We start from the raw sequence: 21,279 nt of genomic DNA on the forward strand, positions 1-21,279 counted from the left end.
CGGAAAAATTAAACTTAGGAAAGTGTAATTGAAAGAGGAAAATTTCTGGAAGACAGGAAGCTGTATCCTGGACTGAAAACAACCTAGAGCAAATGCACACAGGAGTCTGATGGGACCCTCCTAGCCATGACCATCCATCAGCACAATCACACTTTTGGTGAGATAATTGCACATAAAGATCTTTTCCCCAGTGTTATGCTTCACTTCCTGAAACATAACTCAGTTTAAGAAAGTCATTTTCATTTTCTGCATTAATTGCATTTTATGAGCTATCAAAGGAAAAATCAAGGTTATAAGGGATACCATAGCCTAAAAGTCAAGTGCAAATATTCAACACGACAACTGTAGTGAGGCATTTACAGACCATGTTTTGCCAGATGTAGGGTACATCTACGTTCCTTCCCAGTTGCACAACTGTGGCAGAATTCACCCACATCCTCCAGCTATGTCATATTACAGTCTGATACCCAGCCACATAACAGCCTCATGTGTTGACTTTTCTCTAAGATAAACTCAGGCAAAAGCCAGATGGGTGTCTATGCAGTCTAAGTTAAACACTCAGCACGTAGGTTGAAGGGACATAGACAAAAACGTGCCTGTCACCATAGACATGGCAAAAGCTGCTGCTATGGGGACACAGGTAGAACTATTCCTGGCAATAGAGGGTCTTGCTTTATCTTAGAGGCAGGTTGCATTGCTTACTTCTTAGTCAAGCATCGGGATTGAACTAACTGGATTTCCCAAGCCATGGGATTGCAACAGTTGACATGGCCTTCGATCTTCTTGACATGTATGCACTGAACTCTGTGCTTTTTTTTTTATTGTGCATACATTTGAACTCATATTTGCACATATGTTTTTCAGATAAAATAAAAGATTTGACCTGGTTTGCAAATACCTCTCTGCATAAATGTGCAGCTTTTTTTTATTATTATTATTTTATTTATTTATTTATTTTTATTTCAGCATCTACACATGACCTTGAGATAAAAGCCATGATTTTACCTTCCAGTATACCTGGGTAGACATATGACTGACCACGTTTCTCTTTATGCATACTTAACAGCCTTTGTGAGGCTCCTCTTAAAAAATAGTAGAGACTTCCACTTATTTCTGGAGATTTTCCCTGCTATTTTAAATCCAGCAGGTCACCAAGCAGGTCCAAAGCTCCACTGTTATCAGCCTGTCCATTGAAATGTTTCTTTCAGGAGGAAAAAAAAACAGCCCAGCTCTCCGCTCTCTATATCCCTTACATCTGCTGCTCAGCTGGAAACGCTGTTAAAAGGCCATTAGAAGCTTAAGGTAACAGACCTCGCAGGCTACGAGAGCCAGAGAGCAATTTGCTATGTGCGTTGGGAGCATCAGCCCTATGCATTCCTCCGGCGGACCGACAGCCGCTCCGACCGGAGCCGGGACAGCGCTGGGCGGCAGAGCCGCCTCCCGGGCGCTCCCGGCTGCTGCAACGAGGCCGGGGAAGGAGGGAAGGAAGGAGGGAAAGCGGCGGGCCCCCGGCACGGAGCTGCCTGCAGGTGCGGCACGTCCCGGAGGAGAGCACTTAACGATGGCTCAGCAGAAGAAAGTGCTGTCCGTGGCTTGGCTTCGCTTGAAGGGAAAGGTCAAGTCGGTGAAAAAGCCCGTGCAAGGGAGCTGGTGGTCTCTGCGACAGCCTCCTATGTAAGAGCTAAAAGAAGTCAGCCAAGGAAGATCACTTAGTGACTGTGCACAGCAGCTTCGTAGCAATAAACAGTGAAGAAAGCATGCCTTAGTTTGGTATGTTTCAGGCATTTTTACATGCATGTGATAAGGATTTCACCAGCCATGTGTTTTCCTGCCACATGCAACATATTTTAAATTCCTTTTGCATCTTGTAATGTGCTCTCTCTGTTTAGCGTAACAACTATACTGCTTTTAAACTGCAACCTTTATATGCTGTCCTTGGGAATCAGTGGAGAAGTGTTAATTCTTTCACATGTATTTAAGCTACTGAAATAATTATACCTGTCAGTATGAACTGTCAAAGCCATAGAATCAAGTTTCCCTTCCCAGGGAGACAGCACCCATTAACCAGGTATGAAGGGTAGCACTGATTCATAGTTCATTGAAAACATAATTTCATTTTGCTAGTAATGGGAGAGCTGATACTTTGATACTGTAATGGAGTTTTAAGCACCATGCTTGTTATTTCAACTAGAAACTTTAATGTAATTATGCATTTTTACTTTACTAAGCAGAAAGGGATATTAGTATGCATGGTTTTCTTATGTATATTGTGGGGAGTAAGACAGAGATCTCCAAGTGATGCTATAAGATCCTCAAGTCATTCAAACAAATGGCAGGTAGTAATTTTAAAGACAAATTACCCAGAAAAGCTTTTATTGTTGATCACTTGTTATAAGATCTGCCATTTGCAAGTAATTGTACATTCAGATGAAACTGACCTTTTATGAGAGCAAAGTGGTAATATAAATGAAATGAATATATTCTTTATTGCAGTAATATAAAAAGAATGGCCTCAGCTTTTAACATAGTGCTTGACCTCTCTGGTGTCTGAACACCACCTAATCTCAGGAGTATTTCACAATAGCATATGATAAAATCAGTACTAATAGAACATTAGAACTGTTTAACATATTAACACTTAGAAACATATAAAATATTAGAGCTTTAGGTATGCTTTTTGGTTATAAATCAGATTGTTGACAGAAAGACAAAAAAAAAAAATGATTAGAGTACAATACACTGAAATTCATAGTCACACTAATTATTAAAGCACTGCTGTTTCTGTTTTAAACCCCTTTTCCCAAAATACTTTGCAATAAAATCAGATCAGGAGACTCCAGATGCTGAGATTTAAAATTCTCAGTCAGAATCAATTATTTATAAGCACTAAAAACATGCTATTTCTCCTTGAAGGCCCTGAGCATACGAGGAGTACTTCTAGGTTTAGATGCGCGTGTATAGGTTGTATTCTCTTTAATGAAACCAGTCACATACATACCAATAAATATGTGCAAAAGTGACAGTACAGCCAGGTCTTAGAAAAGCTATACTTCCTCCTAGATAAAAGCACGTGTTTGTGTGCACCAATGCACTTAAAATCAGAGAACGGGGGAGGCTATGAGGGATAGTGAAGAGAATCTCACTGCAGGAATCACAAAAGTAGAGGATACTTCTGAAACAGGGCTAAAACAAGGAAAGCACACAGATTACACCAAATTCCATGTTTGTCTTCTTTTCACCATCAAATTTGGGAGTGAACTGATCTCTTATGGCCCAATTCGGATGTCATAAGTTTGCATCAATTATGTTATTGATTTCAATAAAGATATTCCTATTTTATACTGATGAGATGCTACACAAGATGTATGTGAATTCCTATTTGTCTTCTGCTCTACAGGTACTTTGCAGAATACTCAGCAACATCAGCTGAGAAACAGTAAAAGAGAACATTAACTAAGAAATGCTGTGATACAGACACGGTTGTGAGGATTTCACGCTACTGTTCTCTTAATGTATCATTGCATGTTAGAGCTATCTAAAGCAAAGCAAAACATTAATTGCTTGGGACATCTGACATGGAATAATAACCCAATTGTATAAATGACTACTGAGTTTATTTTCCTTACTTTTATTATCACTTTAGAGCTACAAGCAACTACATTATGTTTGCTAGTTTTCTTCAGTCAACACCTCTGTATTATGCCAGTATGAAACCCATTCATCAAAGCACAATTTCAAGTGATTCCTGACCTTCAAACCTCTGAAATGAAGGGTTTGCTTCTGCTTTCACTTCAGTTTCTTTCCCAACAGTGTCTCTGCATTGCCAGAATCTCACCTTGTTCATCATCTGCACAGGAGAACAAAGTTCTCTAATTTCTTAAGGAGTACTTAGAACTCAGCATCTTCACAGTTCAACATTTTACCAGAGTGTTTCTTTAAATATAGTATTATTTGGCATCTCTTCCAAAAAACAGAAACAAACCTCTGTAACATGCTCTTCACCTTTCTAGCATGTATTTTACATGTTTTAATGCATCATTACCTAAACACTACTTTTAGGTAAACATAGGCATAAAAATAAAAACCTTTGCTAAAAACAATGATCTGCTGAACGTGGAAGGCCACAATTTGGACATATCCATTACTCTGAAATAGCCAGACATTCTCTCAGAACAGTTTGAGCCAAGGACACTCTCCACCTCTATCTACCTTTGTTGGTTTAATTCCTGGCTTCCTATAAGATACTTGGAGTTACTGAAATCATGCCTAAATTTCAAGTATTACTAACAAATACATGAAGTGGCTTTTCACTTCTGTATCAACTTTTTAAGTGACAGCTTTTCCTACAGAAAACACTTCTGTAAAGCCATTAGGAACTCCATTCAGTGCCCCTAAATGTCAGATCACGGTAGCATAAGTATGACAGTTCAGCTCTTTTCTAAGCACAAGACACTCCACAACAGCACAGATTACACAAGGACAGCCACTGCCTCCCACCCTCTGACCAGTGCTAGTTTTGCACAGAAACAAGTCCTTCCTCCCTCTCCCCCAGCATTCCCAGGCAAAGTGCTTTTATGGAGGACTGAGTTTGATGACTTAAGCTGTAAACCAGCTTCTCCAAAAACAAGTTGTACTCAGGGCAAGCCTCAGGACCAGTCTTTGCCTCTGAGGTAAGGTGTTAGGTGCAGCAAGGCACAGCTACTACACCACTCCTGAAAAAATTAGCATTGTTGTGAAAGCATAGGGGATGGCCATAATCACAGCACTGCCATCTTCAACATACACTTCATTTAAATAAAATAAAATAAAATAAAATAAAAAAAAAAGTAAAAAAATAAAATAACTAAAATAAAATAATTAAAATCCATAGCTTAAAGCTTCTCCATTCAGAACTTTACACCAAGTGCCCGTACTTCACAAAGAACTATCAAATGAGTCTGGGTGCGCTGCTCCTCCCAGCAAAGGGGCAGCTCTGTGCCTGCAGTCTCTCATCCGAGCAGACTGTAGAGCTCTGTGCACGAGTGTACCACAACACCACTCAGTTTGTCAACCTCCAACAGCCCCAGCCAGAAAGGAGCTTCTAAGCAAATGGGAAATGGAAACATATGAATACTGTTAAATCAAAACACATTAACCATGCTGTGTGCTACTATTTTCCAACATATTATCGAGATGCAAAATCTTTTGAAAACATATTTGTTCAGAAATATGAATATAATGAAGCACTTTAAACACTTTAAAGCAGGAGGCATTTGACAGACCGTGCTTGTTTCATAGCTGTAACAAATTGTTTCCTTAACTACACCAGGATGGTGGAAAGGAACAGAATGAAAACAGTTATTCTGAAATCTGTGTGTTGGTTGCTTTAATTAAACACTTCCAACATTGCACATAGGTGGCTCCCAAGTTAACGAGAGCCTATGCTGCAGTGTTGTGGCACAGCCTCACAGCACCTCCCAAAAACAGTGCTCTGAAATACACCTGGACTTTCCAACAGCCCAAAGAGTAACACGTGAACTGCTCATAGGTCATTACACCAACCAGCAACAAGGCCGCAAAGAAAACTAACAACCTGAGAGTTATTTTTTTCCAAGCCTCCAACTACATCTGTGTGAATCACAGACTGCTTAACTGAAAAGTATTTGTTACTTCTAAACCTCAAGAGGAAGCTGAGGAGCAGTTTGGGATGTAACCGAGTCTTTCCATACCGATACATGTTTACAGAAACTTGCCGATGGGGTAACCAGGAGAAGCCTCTAAAACTGCACAGCAACTTTGTACCCTGCGTTCAGAGAATATATAAGCTGAAAGCAACAGGTGTCTGCTCAAAGTTACCCAAACACGGACATTCTCTGCATTTCATTATTATTTTTAAAGGGGACAGGCTGCCACCCTGTCCCAGCACAGATGGAAGTACAATAAGGAAAGGGAAAGCACGGCTGCGAAGCCAAAGGGTCTATGGCCAAGAGGGAATTTCAGAAAAAAATGATTGTATGTGACTGATGAGAAACCTAAGGGGAGATTTTAAAGCAGAACACAGAAGGACCAGCAGTGATTGCAAGGGCCAGAGGAGCCTGTGGGACAGTTACAGGCACAGCCCCGTGTCCTTCTGCCTCATCCTAATGCATATCAGTGGGTCAGGCCCACTATGCTGTGCAGAGATCAGCTCAGCATTGGTGCACTGGCAGCGTGGAACAGCCTTCCCAGCACTTCTGTGAGCTACACCCTCATCGTCCTGAAATTCTCCACATTCATCATTCCTCCCCGGAAAAGTGCTAAATGCTGTACAGTGAGGAATTGTGGCTTTATTTCGCCTCCAGAAAAATCTCCTGCTTCCAACTTTACAAGGAAGTGAGCAAACCGAGGGGCTCCCCATTCACTGTAAAAACAGCAGAACCTCACAGCAAAGACGCAGCAGCAAAGCAGAAATCTGTCTTGAGGGCTCGAGCAGCCCAATTTGAGCAGCTCATGCATGAGCCTTTCCCTATATTATTTCTCTCTTTTTGTCACGCTCTCTGATTGCTAAGAAATTATCCGCCCAGTACACGTTTTTATTCATTCACTCTCAAAGATGCGATACAGATAAGGTTGCAAAGAAAAGCCGGAAAATAAAATCACCGTCAAAGCCAACCCCAGCACCTTCGCAGGCAGACGGAGGGATAACCTGTTGTGGGCACGTTTCGGCGGCAGGCAGAGCCAAGCGCCGGGCTGCCGGGGGGCGGCGGCGAGGGGCTGCGCGCGCGAATCCCTCCCAGCGGCTGCTGCCGCTCCTCTCTTTTGGGGCGACGGCAGAGCGCCCCAAGGGGCCGTGACCGGCCCGGGCGGTGCTGCCCTCCCGTCCCCTCCTTCCCCCTCCACCCTTCCCGTTCCCGCGGGCAGAGGGCAAAGTTATCTCCCCCAGCGCACGGCGGGAGCCCCTGCGGAACAGCTCTCAGTCTCCAGCAACCCGCATGCAACTCTCAAGAAGTTTCTGTAGGCGAACAAAACCACCGCTGAGGCATCGCCCGCGCCCTATTATGATATTTTTAATTTTTGTGTTTCTTTTTCTTTCTCGCCCCATTCCTTTTTTTTTTTTTTTTTTTTTCTCCAACCTTTATGTATTCCTTTATCACCACACATACCGCCGACCACCGGGTACAGCCAGCCGGCCGACAGAGCCGCTCCGCGCCGCACACGCGAGCGCGCAGCCCAAACACCGCAACCGCGGGCGGTGCGCACCGCCGCTCACCCGCGCCGCGCCCCGCGCCGTACCTGCGATCTCCTGGTAGGGCACACTGGCCAGGCTGAAGCCCTTGGCGCTGTAAGCCTGCCGCACCTCGCCGCAGCTCCGCGCTTTGCTCTCAGTCCCCGCGGTCGCGGGCGGCGGTAGCAGCAGCAGCAGCCCCGCCAGGGCCCAGTGCGCAGCCCCCCGCGCAGCCGGCATGGCGCGGCGCGCAAGTCCCGCGCTTCCGCGCCGCGCCGCCGCCGTGCCCCCCGACTGCGGGGGCGGCGGGCCGGGAGCCCCCCGACCGCCCAGGCAAACTTTTGAGAGGCGGGGGGGAGGTGGGCGCGCACACGCACACATGCGCGCACAGCAGGAGCGGGAGAGCGGCAGCCTCGTCCCCGCGCCTCCTCGGCAAAAGGCTATCGTCCCCCAGCAGAAAAATATATATATATATATAATAATACTAATTAAAAAAAAAAAAAGAAAAAAAAATTAAAGGAAAATCTATCTCTAGGTTGTGGAGATTGAAACGGCTGCCTGCGGAGCGCAGTGTGAGCGGCAGCGCGATCCGCCGCGGAGCTGCGCCCGCCGCCGCTGCGAGGCTGGAGGTGGTGGAGGCAGTAGGCGGCGTGGAGATGGACTGGACAGCGGCTCTGTGCGTGTGCGCGCGTGTGTGTGTGTGTGTGTGCATGCGTGTGGTGCGAGTGCCTGTATTGACGGGAGCCGGGGAAACCTCTGCTCCGCACAGCGCCGGAGCGGGCTCCCGGAGCAGGCAGGGAGCAATCCTGGAGGCAGCTACAGCCAGGGAGACACACGCACACATCGCACGCACACACACACATACCGAAACGTGCTACACATTGCATTGCCGAAATACGGGAGAGGGAAGGAAATCCTGGCGTGGATCGCTGTCTGCTGGAGGAAGGAAGGAAGGAAAACCACCCACAGCTGTGAAAACTTCCTCCTCATCCAGGATCCAGGCGCTCCGAGCCCCTAAATTACAAAGAGCCCGCTAGTGAGAAGTCAAAAAAGATACTCGTCGGCAGTTTTGCTCTCCGTAATGTCAGATTTGGAGTGGGGCCCATAAACACTTTTATTTTCATTAATTATTATCTGTTGTTCACATAAATGCTAGAGCTGAAGAGTCAGAACAAGGAGGAGCCCATCATCCATAAGAGAAAGAAGGAAGGAAGGGGAAGGAAAAGCAGGCAGTCCTTGACCCAGGTAATTTGTGCCACCCTAGGAGAGGAGAACAGAGGACAAAGCCATAAATTCTCTCCTGCAAATGAGCATCTGCGGAGAACTGATTGAGAGAAGCGAAGAAAACTCCTTCAAGGTGAATTCAGCCACTACTTGGGGAGAAAGAAAAATATTCCATTCTGAAGTGCTTGATAGTAAAATCTGAAGTTAGAGTTTGAAAGGATTTATTGCAGTGTTTTTTATGAGTACTGTAGGGATGTGTGGTATTTTGTCAAAAGTATACAGACAGAGATGTTAGGCCTAGGACGAGGCAAAGCAGGGCCAACTGCAAAGATAAAAGACCACAAGCTCTCAAGAACACTTATCAGTGAGGAGCCACACAGCAATGCTATGCCGGTATAGCAATTCAAGATGCATTCAAATTAGATCAAACTTTTAGGTACCAATATAGTGTCACAGTAACTGCAATGTTAGTCTTGGGTCTGGGCCAGTGAGATGAGGGAGGAAGGCAAAGGTCTGGGGAGGGGGAGATTGATGAGAGACTTCTTTCCTTTATTCCACACCATGAGCCTGTTTAATCTCCATGGACTCTTTAGTTTTAAATGTTTAATTATCTCACAGTCCTTGTTAGTACTCCTGAGGAGATATTTTTTTTGTGAATGGGAACTGTAATGATATCAAGTGATATCATCCGGCCTCACCTAGTGGAGGGCAGGATGGAAGTCTCTGCTTTAGCAGTCCCAAAATAGAGAACTCCATGTGTTACCTGCCCACTACATATAATAAGCTGTTTGTAGTGACACCATATAGATCTAAAATTAGGCAAGGTCCACACATTTACTATATGGAGAAAATTTGTCAGATCTTAAGATAGACCCTGTTACCCCAAGATAGGATCAGGAGGGTGTTACATGTACCTCATTTCTTCTGGATTGCATTGTGGCCACAGTAGAGAGTTAGCTTACCACATATCAAGCATGACAGACTCCCCCACAATCCAAACTTCTTCAGTGTTTCTTCAACCCACAGGAAAATTATTTGACACAAACTCAAAGATGCAAATGAGAAAAATCACAGCAAGCTGGTTTCAAGTGCAGAAATCATGGTAAAAGAGCAAAAGACATCTTGTGATTAATACAGGAGCAGATCTAACTGTCACTTATTTTCCAGAAAATTATAAATTTGTTAAGGAAAAAAAAAAAAAAAAAAAAAAAAGTGGTGCTTATTCATTCCTCCATTTTTTTGCAAATACCAATTGAGTTCATACCTCAGATAGTGTGGCAGGAATTTACATAAGGCAACAACATTATAACATATTATGGGGAAAATTACTGTGGGAAACTCAGACTCATGTCCTCCATTGAATCCTGCCTCTGACATCAATGTCTAAGGCTTCTGGCAGCATCACAGTCCTACAAGGTAAAGGAACACTTGCTCTCCCAAGAGTTCTAATTGGATCTCACATTTAAACACAGATATTTTTACCACTTCAACAAATCTCCTACTCATCACATGGGAGAATCATTGTGTGCTCTCAGTACATATGTAATTAATTTTGTACAAAGTGGAAGAGCTCCAAAGAAAGCCCAGGTCAGAATGTTTTCTAAGCCAGTGGCTTTAGAAATCCCTTAGAAACATAACACCTCTTGTCAAACACGATAGGTACAAAATACAGTATCTCATATTTCAGGGCCTAGACTATTAGGATATTTGATATGGTCTCACAGTATCCATCCTTTTTCAGTTGTCCTAGACTATAAAAAACACATAACTAATGTGTTTCATGATTGATGAAAAAAGTCTTTAATTTGTTATTTTAGAAGGAATAGCAAGTGAGTATTTGTTGCTGAATTAGAAACAATTTAATATACATATAAAAAGTTGAACAAAGTCTGGCTTTCTGCTTCTTGACATGGTGATTAATACCTTCCCAGTTAAAGTGATCTCCAGCTGAGATGGGCTTGAGTCTGAATTGTCATGTACTGGTAAATGTTTGGGCCTCTAAACTGTCTGTTAAAAGCTTATCTTTTCCAACATAAATTTTGGGAAGAAATTCATTCAATTCATTTGTGTAAGCACCAGAGAGAAACCTTTTGTTTTACTTAAGTGGAACATTTGAATCACCAGGGAATTCTTTTACTTCCCTTCAATTTTTGTGGAAAGAAATAATAACATTTAAAAATATATATATATGTTTAATATCACGCTTGCATGGCAACCAGACTGAAAATCCACTTACTCTCTTGGATAACCCCCTCCACCAAACACATTCAATGTAGTTACATAGATCTCAACTTGAATGAAGACTTTGCAATACATCTACTGATCAAGTTTATGGTGATTACAGTTTTTGTCCCCACTCGCTGCCTCAAGTTATTCTAAATTAGAGTTAATTCATATCAAGTTCCACTGATTGTTTTTTGCAAATTCTTTTCCTACATTTGTGCCCAAAATGTGGAAGACAAATGATTTTTAACCTTTGTTTCCAACTACTTGTGTAACAAATGGATTAAAAGTAATTATTCATGCCACACCATAATAAAAACATCAACGCAAAGTGGAGCAGCAGCCAGCATTAATTCTGCCAGCCACAGGAATGCTCTGCCCCACGTTGCTGAGACAGTTTTATGTTGTGCAGAAAAGGAGCTATGGAACCTTTAAACAATAAGGACAAAACCAAACATTGAATTACTACGTAATTTGCAAAGCAGTCATCATCTTGAGCTCCAAAGAATTAAAGGACCTGGTGGAAAAGCATAATTATGAATGTAAAAAACAATAATGTTTAGCAGAGAGGAATGAAAATGAGATTGTAAGGGAAAGTTTTGTGCATTTTTTTTCATATTTTTTTGAGTTATTTCAGTTTGTAAACATGATAAATAATGTAACTTTGAAAGATACACTGATTTATTTTCACATGTTATCAAAAAACTCTCATTGATGTATAAAGGGGACCATATAGACAAAAGCATTTTTCATCTGACTTGACAATAAAGCTTTGGGAAATGTCAAAATGTTTTATAAATCAAATTCTCGAAAAAGAAGCTGACTCCTAGATTCACCGTTAAATCTATGTGCTCCTTAGATTTGTAGCTTTCACATAATAGATTTCCAGCAAGACGGTTTCACAGGCTGAGGCAATAATCAGTGAGATTCTTAGATATCCAATACAATTATTTCTGCTGGAGTGACTCTGATGTTTCTGTTGATTTCTACGTGAGGAAGACTTCTCTGGAATTAGCCCCTGTTTGCACAAGAAGGCCTTGAAAAATTTCAGAAGCTGTCATTCTCTGTGTGGGAGTGGCAAGATCCTATCTTCATCAAAGAGGAGATCCAGTTCCACACAAATTTCCAGTGTACTTCTTTAGAATACAGAGCACATCCTGGATATTGAGGATCAAGTCACCTCTACTCCAAGATGTATCTACATACACCGTAGGGGGAAATCTGAACACGTTACTTTTTCACTAAAACTACGTGTACTACAAATATGAACTATTTATGTATAGATAACTTCTTATTCTAGGTCTTCAGTGTCTACCCCAGGTGGACATGGTTATTTTAAAAGCCCATAAAACCTTAGTTTCATAGTGTTGGGGCAACATTTGATTGAAATTGATCTATGAATTTGTCCCAGTAAAACTCTCAAAGGCCAATTCAATGAAGGTGTGCATGACAGCATGAAAATGTCCTTTGTTTTTTTTCATGATTCGTCTGAAGCCTTCATGGAAAATTTTTATCCACACATAACAAACTAATCTTCTTTTTTGCTCTACACTAGAAAGGAGAGCCTTTTTTTTTTTTTTTTTTTTTTTTCCCCCTACTGTATGATATTTTCTGCAAAATTAATGCAAAGCCCAATTCTTTCCAAAAAATAAGCTCTAGAGGCACAGGTGTGAAGAAGTCATCTTGCTCTTGAAGTTGCACTCAAAAAATAGAATTGTCAACACAGCTGCTAGATAAGTCCTCATAGAAAAGGTTTTCAGAATCATGGCCAAGAAAACAGATATGCTAAATATACAAAATAATGAAATACAACTAACTTTCTTTCCTCTGTATTTTTTAGAGACAGAAGGTAAAAAAAATGATCTAAGATTCCATATGCTCAGTTATGCATAATATAGGAGGACTAGGATCCCATAAAAAAGGTTTATAAGTGGTAATCAGTGATATAATATTAATTATAAGCAGTAGTGGTTGCTCTTGAAATCTGCAGGCTATGCTATTTTGGGCAAATAGCAGCATTTTATTTTAGCTGTTCATTTTATGAAACCTTTTGTGAACAAAATCTAGAAGTTTATGACTATATTATAAATATCGTAGAAACTGAATGAGTAACTGGAAATGCCTGGGCTTTGAAACAACAGTACTCAAATGCTGGACAGAACCATTGCTCCTTTTAGGTGATGACTATAGCAAATGATTCAGAGTTGTTGTTCATAATAATGTATATTTGTGTGTATATACATTTACTTATGTACCTTTTTTCCCCCCCAGGTGTCATTTAATCTGCCCATTTTCATTACAAATAATGCCATTCTCTATCAAATAAAATGCCTACAGTTCATTTGTTTTTAATAATACCAGTTCCAAAAAGGGAAGATTTAAATGTTTTTTTTAAATCATAACTTATCTTTACAATAAAACAGCAAAACCATCAGTGCACATATATAGACAAACTCTGTTGTTACGCTCAATTTCACTGAAGTCCAAAACATTTTTAAAGCTTGAATAAATGTTGGCAAAGTTCCAAAACAAAGTATTTATGTATTTCTGCAGGTCCTAAACTGACCATGGAATGCCATTTTAAATATTGTGCGCTGCTTCTTTTTTGCTCATATGATGTTCTTCTCCTACGTGGCCAGCCTCCAGCTCTTACAGATTTTGACTAGATCTTTCAGTAGTAAAAGCCATATTTTTCAGAAATAAAAAGATACACAAAATCAGGTTTATTCTCAAATGCATACTTTTATAAATATGTTCCTCTTCAGCTAATCCACAGATAAGATGCAACATCTGTTCTGATTCTTAACTGTACAAGAAGATTACATTGAAGATTCCTAAAAATGTTTAAGTATATTTTTATCCTTGTTTTCTTGCACCATCCTATTATCATTAGAAAATAACTTAAAAATAAAAAGTACTTCATATGGAAGTCAAAGAAAACTAGTAATTTCCAAATAACACTCAGACTATAGATTAGTATATTTTTTTTACTAACATTATTTGTTTTTAAATGGATACATATATCAGAAAAAAAACTACAGGGAATGCCTTAGCAATACTGAACAGAGTTGAAAACATTCAGTGTTCTATAGATTATTATCAGAAAGTCTATCTTATTCAGATAATAGACCAGTGTAATGCAAAAGCCAAAAGGTTTCCATTTATGACAATTTGCATTCATATCCTACCAATTTCCACAGTCATATTTTTCTTTCTGTTCAGCTGAAAGTTGAGGCAATGTTATGTAATAGACAGAACATGGACATTATTTCCGGTAGAAAAGTACAGCTGATATATGCATTAAAGCTGTGAATGTAAGGTTTATAGTTTTTAAATTACAATTTCCAAGCAATGTGTTTAAAAGTATGTGATATGTTCTCTGAAAAAGATCAAAGGGCTTAATATATTTTGTAAATTACAGCTATAATGATTCCATTTGCAAAAGATGTAATTTGCTGGTCTATTTTCATAATGAATGGGAGCCTAACGAATCACAAAACCTTATACATTCAGCAAAAATACAGGCCATCTTAAACTTCAATTGGAATATGCATTATGATAATACTTGAGAATTTATTGGAGACTAGATTTCCTTTTCATTTCTTGTCACGCTCACCTTGCCAGCTTTTTCTGATTATTTTATCTTTCTTTACAGAAGCAAGGGATCTTTTAGGAATGTCAGTGAATGGAGTGAAGGAGGAGGATGCTGTGGTGCATTCATTCCTGCACACACAAATGTGCACAGAAAAGAAAGGCCATGTTCTTGGGTAGAGAAGAGACCATTTGTGAGGATTAAAGAAAAAGACACTTCAGGTGGAGTTCTATCATGTCGTTTTCTTTGCACTAGTAAAAGAAAGATGTCAGCATCTCCTTGACGTGGAGTGGACATAGGGATAATAAACAGATGATTATTGTATAGAATATCATACATATTTCCATGGGTTTGCAGAGAGAATAGGCAAGGTAGTGGAAAAGAAATAACCTGAGAATGAATGAATATACAGAGTCAGGAACAACCTGAGCAACCATTACAGAAATATCACAGATTTTCTCTATAATTCTATCCTTTTCTATTCTTTGCATTAACACCGGCATTGGGCCGCTGTCAGAGAAGAAGTCTGCTTGTCTGTCCTTTGCCAAAAGTCCTTTGTAGTTTCCTCTGCAGCAACAACAAAATTGTGAGCCTTAAAAATATATCAGTTCCAAGGCAGATAAAACATAATACACAAACTTTGGGAACCCAGAATATAAAGGTGTGTATATGGCTTGTTCCCAGGTAATAATGTATGACCATATGAATCCATGGGCATGTAGCATCACCTGGCACGTGGCCAGATGCTTTTGAAAGGCCATTTGCCTAATTTGACAAGCTGGAGATAATTGAAAAAGAACATTTCTGTTACTTGATAATGTCTTCAGATGACTTCTTTGCAAAGACAGCAAGCCTATGCTCTGCCTTCCTTAGAACAGAGAAGGTAAATGAGTCACTTTCAGCCTCAAATATTTGAAGACAAGTTTCTCTGTGTAGAATATCAAGTCAAATATCAATTCCTTTAGAAGAAACAGAAGAAATATAGAAGACATTTCTCCACATTATCTGTGGTTCCAATGGAAGTTCAGTATGCAAAGATCGTTACACACATAGGAGGTCAATTTTAAACCAATTCTTACTGTTCTTCTGTTCTCAACTTGGAATTCACTACAGCTGTTTTCAGTAGTGATGAGACCAGATGACTTTCTGAGATCTCCTCTAGCCTAATCTTTCTACAATTTTATGATGTCAATGTTATATGCTGATTTTTGGATGAAAAATAGTCATGCTAGGAAAAAAAGTATGATCTCCAAAAAATTTGGAGCTGAGTTCCATCTCTCTGTAGATCCTTTGGATAGATCACTATAAGAGTCATGAGCATATATCAGTAGGCAGCAACTAGTCCTTTCTTACTGCTTTTCAAAATAAAACAGCAAATCTGGCTTGAGAGGACAGAAACTTGGAAGTGCTTCTTTGAGGCTGAGCAGAATAGCAGCTCTGTGATGTTTAGCCCTAAAATGCAATTTCCTGGATTCTTTCTTTCCGGGACATAAGAAGGAAGCATTAGTACATCCCCTTTCATTGTTTCTTTAATTAGAACATTCTTCTGTCTAGATACAATGTCCTCCTGCTCCTTGCTTTCAAGCTGAAACATATAAATCCTATCAAAACAAATATTTACAAAATCTATATCTGATAAAACCCACAATTCTTTGAGTACCCTTGAAAATCTTCTTAGAAACCATACACATCATATAAACAATTTAAGTGAACCTGATTATCCTGCACACAGAATACTGTGCAGATCTGCTTGGAGATCTGGTTTCCCTTTCTCCCAGGAAAGAGCTATAAAGTTTTTCCTATACCATGCACTATGCCATACCATTTAAAAATACCATGTATTTTTCTTGCAAAAAATGTGTATTAAAAAATAGTAACAATGAAAGTACAACATTACTCTGATCTGTATAGAACTATGGCAATTGATTTCTTCACCAATGCTATCTCAGCTTGTTTCTTACCAGATGCATGGAGATTGATACGTTTAAAAGGATATACTAGGTGTTGTATAGCCAGTCTAGTCATGTACAGTAGATTGCATTTAGACACACGTAGTCTACCCACGTGCAGAGTCCCCTTGTCTGGATTTCAGGTTAGATTAACTGGAGTCTCATGACTCTAGCTGTTGAAGAATTCTAGATAAATAGCCAAAAAATCAACTCAAATCATTGATAACATACAAATACATATTGCGAAAAAATAGATAGTAACATTTAAAAAAAACCCTGATATTTGTAGGATAATGTTCCTTAGATATATACCAGAACAGAATAAAATATGAGAGCAAATAAGTGATGGCAAAAAAAAAAAAAAAAAAAAGGATTCGTGCTATTGCTAGAGTTTGCACATTCCTTTTCTTAAGAAATTCATGCATTCTTTCAGCTTCTTTAAGATTAATGTTGCCAACTAGTCCAAAAATTAGACTTTGGTTTTGGTAGGGTGGGACAGTTGTATCCTGAATATTGAGTGCTACAGATCAAGAGCTTCACAGAGCCCCTGAAGCCCTATTTGCCTGTGTCATAGTGATTCTTTGCTGTATATTTACTCAAAGATTTTATCTTAAAGGTTTTAGCTTAAAACTTCATACAATCTTGTCAGAAAAGTTTGGGGCAGAGGTTTGCTGCTTCGTGTCTGTAATCTACAAGTCTGAACACCGCTTGAATACTAAGTCTCACGCATATTGGAAAAAAGCAAGGATTGAGCACGAAGATACAAAACAGAAGAGATTCAATAATTTAAGTCTTAATACTGGGGACATGTAAGGCACATGCAAATAGTTAGCTGAAGAGCACATTTCCATACTCCGTATACAATCCTTGTGTCACATGATCATCTCATTTTTGTTGGTTTGTAATGAAGCTACACTGGCATTTTGAAATGCAGTGTGATTACCGGAGTGAAAGAGAGCAGTATGAATACTGTACAGTATATGTTTTCTGCTGTGGTGGGAAGAAAAGATTTCACTCACTGCCTCCATTGTCATCTTGAATTCATCCCTTTAATGCCTTTGCTGAGCTTCTAGAAATATGTTTATATGCTCACATAAAAGTGCTAGATCATCTGAATCTGAAAGCTACATCTTATTTCATACTCTCCACAGTACACGTGGAAATGAAACTAATAAGATGAGAATTGGATTTCCCACATTCACAGACAGTTTAGTTAGATAGAACATTAAAATAGGATATTGTTTAAAGTCAATTAATAACAAGATGTTGAACTGCAAGCAGGCATACAAGTATTTTTAGAGAAGTAATACTCATACAATAATTTTATGCTCAGGTTGTTAGCTTAAATTTATCAATGACAAGTTGTTTTTGTAAAACAGTTACTATCATGAATTTATGGGACGGTATACTTATTTATCATATTTTTATACTATTTAATCAAAAAATCAAGGAGAAAGTATTGAATCCTTTCCCTGACCATCAAAAGCAATAGTGCCATGCCTTTTTTGAAAGGAGATTTGAATGATAAGCTTATTTCTTTAAAATGATAGTGTAGGTTTAGAGTTTGCAAACATATATTCTATATGATACGTTCAGACTTTGGATTATGACCTCTCTTCTTACAGAGAAAGATTTATTACTAAATTTATGGCTAATAAAGACGTGCTCTTTTTCTTTCTCTGCAAATCCTTGACAACTATATGCAACGACTGCAAAAAGAAACAAGCTATAACTGAAAAAAATCTCAAAAAAATCTCATTTGTAATCTTTAATAGTTCTCTGGTTTCTTTCTTTCTTTTTTTTTTTTTTAACTCAAAAAATTAATCTGAGGGGAAAAGAAAATATTGGCTTTTAGTTATCATAAGGGAATTAGATTGTATACTGTAACATTTAGAATGACAATCTATTAATTGGAACAATCTATTAATTAGTTAAATGAAAATATTTGATCACTTCTTGTAACTATTTCATTTGGTAACATTTGGAAACTAAGTAATAACAAGGAATGATGCAAACTTCAAATTAGTGTACATGAATAATTTGTCTGCCTAAAAAATTACTGTAAGCAATAGGAGAAATAGAAAAAAATATCTAAATTCATCAAACACATGAAAGTAAGTAGTAAGGATATTTGAAAGTAATGCTTCTAGTGTTTGTTTTTTTTCTTTCTGTTTTGCTTTGAATTCTTCTGGGCAGTATTTACTAATAGTTGTCCACTCAGGCCTGCCAGACTGTTAGAAGTAAAGATGACAGTCTGAAGCCTCGATTGGTTATAAACATCAGATTTTATCAATAGGCTATGAGTCCTCATCTATATTTCTTCAGTGCATCTGCAATTTTATCATAGTATTTATATTCTATAATGTTATTACTAAGCTTCTATATTTACTGCAGATTTAATTAGAAGTAACAGGTGTTAATGAGAATTTCTCTTGACAGCGATCACTGTAAATATGTTCCAAATGTAAGGTAGCCATCAGACCTGCACCAGGAGTGAATTTATGCAAGTATGTTTAGCTGTAAGTGAGATGTTCTTTATCTAGCAAATCTGAGCAAAGTACTAACTCCTGATATTTACTTTCTAAAGGGAACCAGAATATTTAAGCTTAAGAAGGGAAGATGATGTTCAAAAAATCTCTAAATAGAAAGACAATGACCTCAGCTTACATGACTGTTAACAAAACACTAGTGACTTATTCAATGACCCCAAATATTTCTGCTTTACCTTGTCTGTTTAGTCACTAAATACATCTTGATCTCCAAATGGGCAAATCTAGAATGTTCATGATTGTAATTGCTGAGAAAATCTAGGACTTTCTGCTAAGAGTTCCCTCAGAATATTAAGCTGAAATCTGTTTCAACCATTTAAAGTCCTCAATATCTGTTATCCCATTTTCTAATTTGGGAATGAAAATACTGCATGTACTACATATGGAAATGAGATTTCTCCCATGGGCTACCATTCATCATATCAGTGTTTTCTCTTTTCTCATTTTCTTATCTACATTATTTTGTGAATACTCTGCCATAAAGCACAAACTACAGAGTACACCTGTGTGAACTTCATCCATATCAACTTAAAGAAAACAAAGTTAGCTAGGAAGAAAAACCTGCAACAAAACTGGTTGGTCTGAATACAGCCAAGACACTGTTCCTCAGAAGAGAATATGCTCTGTAGAGAATATGGAATGAAACGTTGACAGAGCAATAACAATATTCATTTTAACATTACAACTGAAAAATAAGTAGGATATTTACAACAAATGATCAAAACCTTGGATAATAGGAGACAAATTGGAAAAAGAATGTTTATTCCACAGCAACAATACTAAACAGGATGAATAAATCACTTTCTTTATCAGGACTTCGTAGAAAACAAGGAAGGAAAAAGTAGATGTTCTCTTGATTCAACTTCTAGCATCCTTGCAATAAAAATGTTCCTCTAACACATTTGTTGCTAGAATATGTTTTCACCACCTCAATCTCTCTGTGAACTCCAAAGCAAAAATATTCCATGGATGGTAGAATAAAGCATAATTCTCCAGATGCTGAAAAAGAATAGAGTTTTACCTATCCTATTTATATTTACCTACTTAAAAAAGGCCAATAAAGGTATGTTAAGGTTTAATCATCTCAATATTATTACTTATCTGAGTTGATATAATGCATTGAATTCCAACTTCTGAAATATTTCCACCACAAGAAAAAGTCCCAAAGATTATATCCCATCTCTGTGATATGGTATGTAAATTTCACAGCGGTATCAATCTTCTGCCATTTTTCAAATGACTTGAAAGTCTTCCCTGAGAGGCAGGATAAAAAAGGAAAAACATTCCTTATTTCCATTTAATCAAACAAAAAACACATGCTGTCTTGTATCTATTTTTATTGAGTGGAAAAAGAAACAAATCCTAAGATGTTATGAGACAATATGCATAAAATAAATACAAGGATACTCAAAGTGTGCCTATGCAAGCTTTAAAGTCTCTCAATAAAACAAGTAGACTTTAGTAGGATTGTAAGACTCCAGTATTCAAGCATTGTTATCAACTTTTGTGTTTTATAACCTTGTCAGGTAATTTGATTGCATTTGATCCAGTCATTAAAAACTTAGCTTATCCAATGAAGCTTGGATAGGATTTACCAAGAATTGTTAGTAGGTCTTATTAAATTTACCTGGCAATAGAGACATTTTTACTGTGAAGGTGATCAAACACTGGAACAGACTTCCTAGAGGAGTGATTGATGCCCCAGGCCAGTTGGTGTTCAAGAGGCATTTAGATAATGCCCTTAACAATATTCTTGTTTTTTTCTTTTGTTAGCACTGGAGTTGTCAGGCAGCAGTACTCCTTGATATTTGTAGGCTCCTTCCAAATGAAGCATTTAAATTCTAATTATAAATTTGAAGCTTTTGACTTAGGTAAGGCATATAGCTTACCTAGATTTTCTGCATTTATTTGTTCCATTGCTAAATGTAACTTCCAATTACATTCCAGTTCCAGTTTGGGCTATTATCAACAGCTAGCACATAACACCTGCTGAAAGGCATCTGTACAGCCCAGAAACATATGTACTCAAGAGGAAGTCATGGAAAACACGAGACCATTTGATAACAGTTTGGTTTTCCATGCAGGACTGAATCCTTCCAGATCAGTAGAGAAAGTGGCTTCATATTCATTTCGTGCACTAAAGGAAAAACCTCCTTTTTTTACCTTATCAGTAGTGACATGTAAAATAACAGCCTTGTTTCCTTTAAGCTCACAGAAATCAAAATCAGAGTACTGAAGATGTGCTACCTGATGTTATGGAGGATAGGCAAGTTCTTTAGGGATCCTTAGCAGAACGTGGACCTGTCAAAGAGTTGTGATTATAATTTACAGATTTATTATTATGTAAAAAAGAAATTATCAGTCAGCATTGCTTATAATCTACAATTTCTAGCACTTATCTTATAGTTGCCAGAATTTCTAGAATTCTCAGTTATACAGGCTTTTTAGTCACCTTGACTGACTCTTTGCCAATTAGGTCAAATTCTTATCAGACTGCGCACAATGCAATCATAACTTAGACTCAGACTCTACTTAAAAGAACATAGGTGACACACTCAC

At 38.6% G+C, this 21,279-nt stretch overlaps 1 protein-coding gene across 1 annotated transcript in view; it reads right to left on the minus strand.

Annotated features, from left to right (window-relative positions):
• GPC6 (glypican 6) overlaps positions 1-7,997 on the minus strand; it is a 732,688-nt gene extending 724,691 nt beyond the window's left edge. The window contains exon 1 of the mRNA XM_085215637.1: positions 7,252-7,997. Coding sequence (XP_085071763.1) covers positions 7,252-7,564 — 313 coding nt within the window. The 5' untranslated portion in view covers positions 7,565-7,997. The remainder of the gene's footprint in view (positions 1-7,251) is intronic.
• Between the last annotated feature and the right edge of the window lie 13,282 nt (positions 7,998-21,279).

This window comes from Meleagris gallopavo, chromosome 1, assembly GCF_905368555.1.
Source record: "Meleagris gallopavo chromosome 1, MGAL_WU_HG_1.1, whole genome shotgun sequence".
Lineage (NCBI taxonomy): Eukaryota > Metazoa > Chordata > Aves > Galliformes > Phasianidae > Meleagris > Meleagris gallopavo.